Source organism: Babylonia areolata, chromosome 29 (assembly GCF_041734735.1).
Source record: "Babylonia areolata isolate BAREFJ2019XMU chromosome 29, ASM4173473v1, whole genome shotgun sequence".
NCBI lineage: Eukaryota > Metazoa > Mollusca > Gastropoda > Neogastropoda > Buccinidae > Babylonia > Babylonia areolata.
This window is the reverse complement of record NC_134904.1, coordinates 7,483,516-7,493,515: the sequence shown is the minus strand read 5'-3', so window position 1 is coordinate 7,493,515 and position 10,000 is coordinate 7,483,516. Positions and strand designations below refer to the sequence as shown.

The following is a 10,000-nucleotide window of genomic DNA, read 5'->3' as shown; positions in this document are numbered from 1 at the left end:
CAGGTGTACATCCCGCAGTATGCGACAGTTATACCATTATGAGAAATCGATTCAGTTCTGTCAGCCTACTGGGATGATAATTGTTCTGTTTCATAGAGCTGGACGATCAACAGACCCCCTTCTCATTCATACCCCCTCTCCCCCCAACCGAGGGTAATTTGGAAATGACGTCAAACTTGCCCCCTGTGGGTGAATCCAGATTGACCCCTCCCCCCCCCCTCATACCAGATCTACTGCACTCCTCCTCGTTTTGAGGAAATGCTTTAAAGAGCACAAGCAGACTCACATCAAAGAGAAAACAGGAAAAGGTAGGAGGGGGTCATTTTGGGATATCCCAGAATTACCACCCCTTTCAATCCAGATTACCCCCCGGGGAGTAATTATCGTACGGCTCAGATTTATCCCCGGGGATATTTCTGGGATATCCCACACTTACCGCCTGAATGGTGGGGGGTGGGGGTGGGGGGTGTAGTTTTGGGATATCCCACACTTACCGCCTGAATGGTCGGGGGGTATTTATGGGATATCCCACACTTACCGCCTTAATGGTCGGGGGGTATTTCTGGGATATCCCACACTTACCGCCTTAATGGTCGGGGGGTAGTTCTGGGAAATGGGGGTAAAAGGAATTCAGAAGGGGATGTGGGGGTGGGTGGGTGGGTGGGGGTTAATCCAAGAACTACACCACCACCACTCCACCACTGTCGTCACCGCCACTGTCAGCGCTGTCACCACACCACACAGAATATCTTTATTTAGCTGGTCCCATAGTTAGGAAGGGGACATATCTAAGGGTATTTCAGGATAGATGGGGGCACATTTAGCAGTTGGGGTTGGGGGTAGGGTTAGGTTAGTGCCATCCAAAAATACCCCCGGGGGTAGATCTGGGATACCATCAAAATCACTCCAGGGGTACAGATGACGGGAGGAGGGGGGTGGGTGGGTAAATTCAGTACGTTACACCGGCTACAAATCCAGAAATCGCTGAAGAGCCTGTCACATCAACAAGGTTTATACATTAATATTCTAACACTCGTGCAGGGTGTACCAATATGTGAAGGCTGTCCACCCCGTAAATAACGGGGAGGGGGGGGGGTAAAACACGGCACTCTAAAAGCAAATGAGAGTCAGCCTCTTTGCCAGGCAGTTTATATGCAAGGCAGTATTTACTGATTCGAATTAGCTACCTCTTCATCTCCTGTATCTTCTTAGTGACTGATTCATTTCAAATTGCTTGTTTCAGCTTATCTCTGTTATTATAAGTATCCACGGGAAATCAAACACAATGTGTCTTCAACAAGAATGCCGGCATTAAAGAGATGATTCCAACAGTGAGATGTTAGTACTCAGGTTCATAAATTGCGCTTATGGGAAATTGACGTGAAAAAAGACTAAAGGAAAAGTAAAAAAAGAAAAGAAAAAAGTTTTATTTGGCCAGTGAAGAAGGCATGTGAAGCACTGAAAGAAGTCTTGGTGCTCCATGACCTGCATGCATCTGAGGTAAAAAAAAGAAAAAAAGAAAAAAAAAAAAAAAAAAAGAGTACGTAGCATATAGATTCACTGATCTTTCAAGAGGTCAGCTTTGGATTGCAGCACAGCACATATTAAGAATCTGTATGCTTTGTTTCTTATCAGAGCATACAGAGGAGACACGAATTGAGACAGATGAAATATGTCTGAGCAAATGTTGAGTTGATTTTCCGTTTGGCGTCATACTTTCGTAAGAGTTGTAAACGTGTATTAAAAAAAAAAATCCTGTAATCCATGTCAGGGTTTGGTGGATTATATACAGGAACAAGAACATTCCCAGCATACACACCCCTGAAAACAGAGTGTGGCTGCCTACATGGCGGAGTTGAAGCGGTCATACACATAAAAGCCTCCTCGTACATACGAGTGACCGTAGGAGTTACTGTCTTCTTCGTCTTCTTCTCATTATTATTACAATGAACGAAGAACAAAAGGAAAAAGAAGAGTTTCGGTTTCAGTTTTTGAAGGAAGCATCACTGCGTTTGGACAAATTAAATGCGCCACTCCACATCTGCTGGGCGAATGCCTGAACGCATCTGCTGGGCGAATGCCTGACCACATCTGTTGGGCAAATGCCTGACCACATCTGCTGGTGCTGGGCAAATGCCTGACCACATCTGCTGGGCGAATGCCTGACCGCATCTGCTGGGCGAATGCCTGACCACATCTGCTGGGCAAATGCCTGACCACATCTGCTGGGCGAATGCCTGACCACATCTGCTGGGCGAATGCCTGACCACATCTGCTGGGCAAATGCCTGACCAGCACCATTACCAAACTCGCTTAGTCAGTCATTGAGTGCATGCATAATTATATATTTGTTTACCTATCTAAGTGGATTATTTTCTACATAACTTTGCCAGAAGACAACACTTTTGTTGCCATGGATTCTTTGTCAGTTCGGCAAGTGCGCGCAGCATGCGGGGACGACGGTTTATGGTCTCATCTGAAAGACTAAACGCTCAGTTTCAATTTCCAGTCAGACGTGGTGGAAAGGGGGAGACCTGGAACTAGCCCTGACCCTCATTAACACTGTAATTGTAGATAATAATAATAATAATGAATCTTGTGCACAGACAAATCAAAGCGCTTTCTCACCAGTCATTCTCACGCACGCATAACTCTAAAACTGGAGAAACTGAAGACAAGGAAGGGGCAGGGAAGGGAGGCTATTAAATTATTTTTGGGAAGAGGTGGGTTTTAAGGCCAGACTTGAAAGAGCTGAGTGTGGAGACTTGACGAAGCGAAAGAGGAAGTTCATTCCAATTGCAAAGTCCAGAGACACAAAGATAAGTGTCTTTAACAATTCTGCCACCGTCCTTCTTGTTTGAAGAAGTAAGTTGACTGCCATCACAACCTGCTGACACCTGCCAGTGAGTGCTGTTCTCTGTGACTGCCGTCAGGTGACGACAGCTCGTATCGATTTTTTTTGTTTTTGCCCTGTCTCTGTAATTGCTCCGCTGCTGTTATTGCTGCTGTTCTTTCTTCCTCTTCCCCTGGGAGTTCAATTGTTTCCTTGCTGCTTGACACGCGCAGTCACCTCCCGTGGTGTGTGTGTGTGTGTGTGTGTGTGTGTGTGTGTGTGTGGATACTGACAGAGAGAGAGAGAGAGAGAGAGAGAGAGAGAGAGAGAGACAGAGACAGAGAGAGACAGAGAGAGACAGACAGACAGACAGAGAGACATACAGAAACAGAGACAGACAGAAACAGAGACAGAGACAGCGAGATATCAGAGAAAGAGGATATGCTAAAGTGAAATTAGCACAGACGTGAAATCAGCTCCAACTATTCATCCTCTTAGATATCTCACATCCCTCCCAAATAACATGTCCAAAGAGAGTGACACCATTGGATTTGGCGACACTTTGGGGAACGGGGCCTGCCAATTTGTCGCCGGCGACAATTTTGGGCGTAATAGCGTGTTCGTTTGAACTGGCTGGCTATCTGACAGCTGAAAGATGCGCATTGTGCGGCAAATTAAGCCTTCGTGTCTGTCACAGATCATATTGGCTTCAGTCAGGTTAAATGCCAGAATATAGATTGTGTGGGTGCGTATGGGGGTGGGTGTAGTAGGGGTTATTAAAAGGGCTAAGGAATTGTTTGGAGGCTGTTTTAAAAGCCGATGGTGGTGGTGGTGGTGGTGTGTGTGTGTGTGTGCGTGCGTGCGTGTGTGTGTGTGTGTGTGTGTGTGTGTGTGTGTGTGTGCTCTTTGTGTCTGACTTACGTGTTATTGCAAAGCGCTTTGAGAGGTTTGAATGCGCCATATAAACGTGTCATTATCATGAATATCATTGTAATCATTACTATTCTTCTTCTTATTATTATTATCAATCATCTTTTTATCGGTGTGTGCAGGCCATGAAGATCCTGTCTAAGAAGAAGCTGATGAAGAAAGCCGGCTTTTTCCGTAAGTCCGCATATCACTGGCAATTGACCTGTTGGTGTTGGTCTTGATGATATTCATCTATATGGCTTTATTTGCTTTGTTTCTTAAAGCCCTTGGCTGGCACTGACATGTATGTACGTCCGTAAATGTATGTCACCTCACTAATTCAGAGCTTTGTGTGTCAGTTACCGCTCTTTATCTGGATATTTTCCTCTTTGGGTTGCATTACTCAGAACTGAATCAGTGACACGGCTTAAATGTACACGGGAAATGGTAGACGCTCTTCAAACTGAAGGCATGTGTATCTCAGTTCATCAACACTGAAGGCATGTTTATCTCAGTTCATCAACACCGAAGGCATGTTTATCTCAGTTCATCAACACTGAAGGCATGTTTATCTCAGGTCATCAGCACTGAAGGCATGTTTATCTCAGTTCATCAACACCGAAGGCATGTTTATCTCAGTTCATCAGCACTGAAGGCATGTCTATCAGAGTTCATCAACACTGAAGGCATGTGTATCTCAGTTCATCAACACTGAAGGCATGTTTATCTCAGTTCATCAACACCGAAGGCATGTTTATCTCAGTTCATCAACACTGAAGGCATGTTTTATCTCTCGTTATTTTATTTTATTCATTTATTTATTTTTTTTACATTTATTTGCTTATTTATCATCATTGTTGTCTTTTTTAAAATTTATTTATTTGATTGATTGATTTATTTATCTATTTATTTATTTATTTTATTTTATTTTCATTGTTATTATTATTTATCTATTTATTTTTTTAAATTATATTATTATTTATTTATTTATTCATTCTATTTTTATTTTATTTCATTTTGTGTTATTTTATTTTATTATTTATTATATATATATATATTTTTTTTCTCAAGGCCTGACAAAGCGCGTTGGGTTACGCTGCTGGTCAGGCATCTGCTTGGCAGATGTGGTGTAGCGTATATGGATTTGTCCGAACGCAGTGACGCCTCCTTGAGCTACTGAAACTGAAAACTGAAACTGAAGGCATGTGTATCTCAGTTGATCAACACTGAAGGCATGTGTATCTCAGTTGATCAACACTGAAGGCATGTGTATATCAGTTGATCAACACTCAACAGTCACGGGTTCAAACCCGTTATATCTTTTCTGAAGTGTCTCCACAGCCGCACACAAACATCGTGTGTATAGTGTATGTCATGTTGTATCATATGTTATGAATTGGTGTTGCCCATGCAGAGTTGTACACATTACTTGTTTGTTCTGTTTGTCTTGCGAACGGTTTTTCTCAATGTTTGTTCCGTCTGTCTGTGCCTTTTGTTTCTTCTCTCTCTCTCTCTCTCTCTCTCTCTCTCTCTCTCTCTCTCTCTCTCTCTCTCTCTCTGTGCGTGTGTGCCTCTCTCTGTGTGCCTCTTTCTCTCTCTCTACCTCTCTCTCTCTCCCTCTCTCTCTGTGCCTCTCTCTCTGTGCCTCTCTCTCTCTACCTCTTTTTCTCTCTGCCTCTCTCTCTCTCTCCCTCTCTCTCTGTGCCTCTCTTTCTCTCTCTCTACCTCTCTCTCTCTCTACCTATCTCTCTCTGTGCCTCTCTCTCTGTGCCCCCCCTCTCTCTCCCATTCTTGCACTCTATGTCTGTTTCTCTCTGTCTGTCTGTCTGTCACACTCGTTATTAATTGCTCTCTCTCTGTCTCTGTATCTGTCTCTGTCTGTTTGTCTGTCTGTCTGTCTGTCTGTCTCTCTCACTTTCGTTATATTTTCTGGTTTGTTTTGTTTCCCTTTTTGTGCGGGTAAATGTCTGACATATTATCATGTCACATCAGAACACCAAGCCACTGTACAGTCAAACAGAAAGGGAAAGTATCTGTGCTAATGTGACTGAAACAATCTGCTGCTGCCTGGAACTTTTGTATTACTAGTATGAGGAAGATAAATACCCAAGTTTTGTCTCTGTGCGCATTAACTCACTCAGTACGGCCAGTCCTCTCTTCTCCTCTACACAGACACCTCGAATGTCCAGTGGGTGTCTCAATGACCCAACCTTTAGCTTCCGTCGTCAGAATTGTGGTATTCTTTGTCAACATTCACCTCTTCAGTGTAAGAGCCTTCCGCTTGTAATATTTTGATGGTGGTAATTGGGGTGAAACGCTGTTAACGTCGTCTCTTTCGCCGTTCGTATGGAGAGAGTTAATGCTGTCAGTAGGACAGCCTCTTCCCCCTCGAAATGTTAACTGTTGTTTTTATGCCTGGTCTTTTAGAGTGTCGAATGATTCTGGAGGTACATTCGTTTTCTGTTTCTCTATCATTGTGTCCGTCTGCCTGTGTGTCTGCCTCACCTAATGTCTCCGTATGTTTGTCAGTGTGTTTGTTCATGTTGTTGCTGTTGTTGTTGTTCTTCTTCTTGTTCTTCTCCCTCTTCATGCTCTTCTTGTTGTTGTTGTTGATGACGTTCTTCTTCTTCTTCTTCTTCTTCTTCTCACCATCATCATCATCATCATCACCATTATATCATCATCATCATCATCATCATCATCATCATCATCTCCTCCTCCTCCTCCTTTGATGTAGTATTTGCTTTTTGCCCCTTTGTTATAATCCCACGTGTCCCCATGAGGTCTTTCCGGAATCGCCCTGGACATGACATGACTTGCTTGGGGCTCTGCCCGCGCAGGCCGGATCCGGCCCATGAGGGACGGCAAGGGCCCGGTGCCCGCCAACCCCCTGGAGCGGGTCTACCGGGAGATCGCCATCCTGAAGAAGCTGGACCACCCCAACGTCGTGCGTCTGGTGGAGGTGCTGGATGACCCCGAGGAAGACCACCTCTATCTGGGTAAGGAGGGTGGGGAGGAAAGTAAGGGGGCTGGTGGGGGTGGAGGTGGAAGTTGGGGTGAGTGTAGTGGGGGTAGTGGATGACCCCGAGGAAAACCAGTTTTCCCGAGTAAGGGTTGGGGGAGGGTCAGGGTGCTGGTGGGGTGGATGTGGTACTTGAGATGAGGTTGGTGGGGGTAGTGGATGACTCCAAGGAAGACCATCTCTACATGGGTAAGGGTTGGGGAGGGTAATTGGGCTGATAGGGGTGGAGGTGGTACTTGGAGTGAGTGTGATGGAGGTGCTGGATGACCCTGAGGTAGACCACCTATATTTGGATGAGGAGGGTTTGGGGATGGTAAGGGGGTTGGTGGATGTACATGGGGTGAGGGTGGTGTGGTTGGTGGATGGAAAAGTTCGAGGAAGATCACCTTTACCTGTGTACGCGTTGGGAGGAGGGTGAGGCGTTTGGTGGGGGTGTAGGATGTACATGGGGTGAGGGTGGTGGGGGTGGTGGGTGACTCCGAGGAAGACCACCTATAACAGGGTAAGGGGGCTGTGGGTGACGGTGGTACTTGGGGTTAGGGTGGTGGAGGTAGTGGATGACCCCGAGGAAGACCACCTCTACCTGGGTAAGGAGCGTTGGGAGGAGGGTAAATGTGGTAGGAGGTGGAAGACATACCTGGGTGAAGGTGTTGGTGGTAATGAAGGGTGGTATCTGGGGTAGGGGGTTCGAGGGGGGTGGAGGATATACCTGGGTAAGGGTGTTGGAGATAATGAAGGGGTGGTATCTGGGGTAAGGGGGCTGGTGGGGGGAGGTGGGGGATATACCTGGGTAAGGGTGTTGGTGATAATGAAGAGGTGGTATTTGGGGTAAGGGGGGTGGGGGGGGGGGATATACCTGGGTAAGGGTGTTGGTGATAATGAAGGGGTGGTATTTTGGGTTAGGGGGCTGGGGGGGGGGATATACCTGGGTAAGGGTGTTGGTGATAATGAAGGGGTGGTATTTGGGGTAAGGGGGCTGGTGGGGGCGGGAAGGTGGAAGATATACCTGGGTAAGGGTGTTGGTGATAACGAAGAGGTGGTATTTGGGGTAAGGGGGCTGGTGGGGGTGGGGGGGGTGGAGGATATACCTGGGTAAGGGTGTTGGTGATAATGAAGGCGTGGTATTTGGGGTAAGGGGGCTGGTGGGGGTGGGGGGGTGGAGGATATACCTGGGTAAGGGTGTTGGTGATAATGAAGGGGTGGTATTTGGGGTAAGGGGGCTGGTGGGGGTGGGGGGTGGGTGGGGGATATACCTGGGTAAGGGTGTTGGTGATAATGAAGAGGTGGTATTTGGGGTAAGGGGGCTGGTGGGGGTGGGTGTGGGTGGGGGGGATATACCTGGGTAAGGGTGTTGGTGATAATGAAGAGGTGGTATTTGGGGTAAGGGGGCTGGTGGGGGGGGAAGGTGGAAGATATACCTGGGTGAAGGTGTTGGTGATAATGAAGGGGTGGTATTTGGGGTAAGGTGGCTGGTGGGGGGGGGGGGAAGGTGGAAGATATACCTGGGTAAGGGTGTTGGTGATAACGAAGAGGTGGTATTTGGGGTAAGGGGGCTGGTGGGGGTGGGGGGGGGGGGTGGAGGATATACCTGGGTAAGGGTGTTGGTGATAATGAAGAGGTGGTATCTGGGGTTAGGGGGCTGTGGGGGGTGGGTGGGGGTGGGTGGGTGGGGGATATCCCCGGGTAAGGGTGTTGGTGATAATGAAGGGGTGGTATTTTGGGTTAGGGGGCTGGGGTGTGTGTGTGTGTGTGTGTGTGTGTGGAAGATATACCTGGGTAAAGGTGTTGGTGATAATGAAGGGGTGGTATCTGGGGTAAGGGGGCTGGAGGGGGGAGTTGGGGGATATACCTGGGTAAAGGTGTTGGTGATAATGAAGGGGTGGTATTTTGGGTTAGGGGGCTGGGGGGGGGGGGGGTGTGTGTGGAAGATATACCTGGGTAAGGGTGTTGGTGATAATGAAGGGGTGGTATTTTGGGTTAGGGGGCTGGGGAGGGGGAAGTGGGGGATATACCTGGGTAAGGGTGTTGGTGATAATGAAGGGGTGGTATTTGGGGTACGGTTGCTGGTGGGGAGGGGGGGGAGGTGGAAGATATACCTGGGTGAAGGTGTTGGTGATAATGAAGGGGTGATATTCGGGGTAAGGGGGCTGGAGGGGGGGGGGCGGAGGTGGAGGATATACCTGGGTTAAGGTGTTGGTGATAATGAAGGGGTGGTATTTGGGGTACGGTTGCTGGTGGGGTGGGGGAGGTGGAAGATATACCTGGGTGAAGGTGTTGGTGATAATGAAGGGGTGGTATTTGGAGTAAGGGGGCTGGGGGGTGGGGGGGGGGCGGAGGTGGAGGATATACCTGGGTAAGGGTGTTGGTGATAATGAAGGGGTGGTGTTTGAGGTAAGGGGGGTGGTGGGGTGGGGGGGAGGTTGAGGATATACCTGGGTTAAGGTGTTGGTGATAATGAAGGAGTGGTATTTGGAGTAAGGGGGCTGGGGGGTGGGGGGGGGCGGAGGTGGAGGATATACCTGGGTAAGGGTGTTGGTGATAATGAAGGGGTGGTATTTGAGGTAAGGGGGCTGGAGGGGGGAGGTGGAGGATATACCTGGGTAAGGGTGTTGGTGGACTGGAGTAGTAGAGGAGGTAAATTGATGGGTAAGGGGTGGGGGACAGGGGTGTATGGGTGATGTACCTGGAGAGAGAGTGAGAGGGAAAGAGAGAAAGGGAGAGAGAGAAGGAGAAAGAGACACAGAGAGAGAGAGAGAGAGAGAGAGAGAGAGAGAGAGAGAGAGGGAGAGAGAGAGAGAGAGAGAGAGAGAGAGAACGCAAGAACGCAAGAATTTTAATGTAAGGTCACCGACTGTATACATTTTGGGTGCACGTGTTGCACACACAGCTAAACTAAAATATAATAGGAAGAACGAAAACAATCCACTCAATACACAGTGGGCTCACTGAGAATTAGTAAACTAAATGAAAAGCACAAGGCTATTTCTGTTTAGGGCTGAAAGTGCTCTTCTCTCAGTCTTAATGCATAAAAAACATTGCAACATCTCTGGTCACATTACAACTTTCGTTTTGCAGCAGAAATAGTAATGACAGATTTCTAATGTTTTGCATATGCTTGTGCAAATATTTCTTTCTAATATCATTATATAATGGACAGGCTGTTAGTATACATGTAGTTCGTTCTCTATTCTACCACCACATGGGCAGTTTTTTCAAAACATCACGATGGGAGAAAG

At 47.4% G+C, this 10,000-nt stretch overlaps 1 protein-coding gene across 1 annotated transcript in view; it reads left to right on the top strand.

Moving 5' to 3' along the window:
• The window catches only part of LOC143274799 (calcium/calmodulin-dependent protein kinase kinase 2-like), a 34,595-nt gene that overhangs the window by 7,033 nt on the left and 17,562 nt on the right, over window positions 1-10,000 (top strand). Inside the window, exons 3-4 of the mRNA XM_076578725.1 lie at window positions 3,886-3,937; window positions 6,583-6,741. Of these exons, the coding sequence (XP_076434840.1) occupies window positions 3,886-3,937; window positions 6,583-6,741 (211 nt within the window). The remainder of the gene's footprint in view (window positions 1-3,885; window positions 3,938-6,582; window positions 6,742-10,000) is intronic.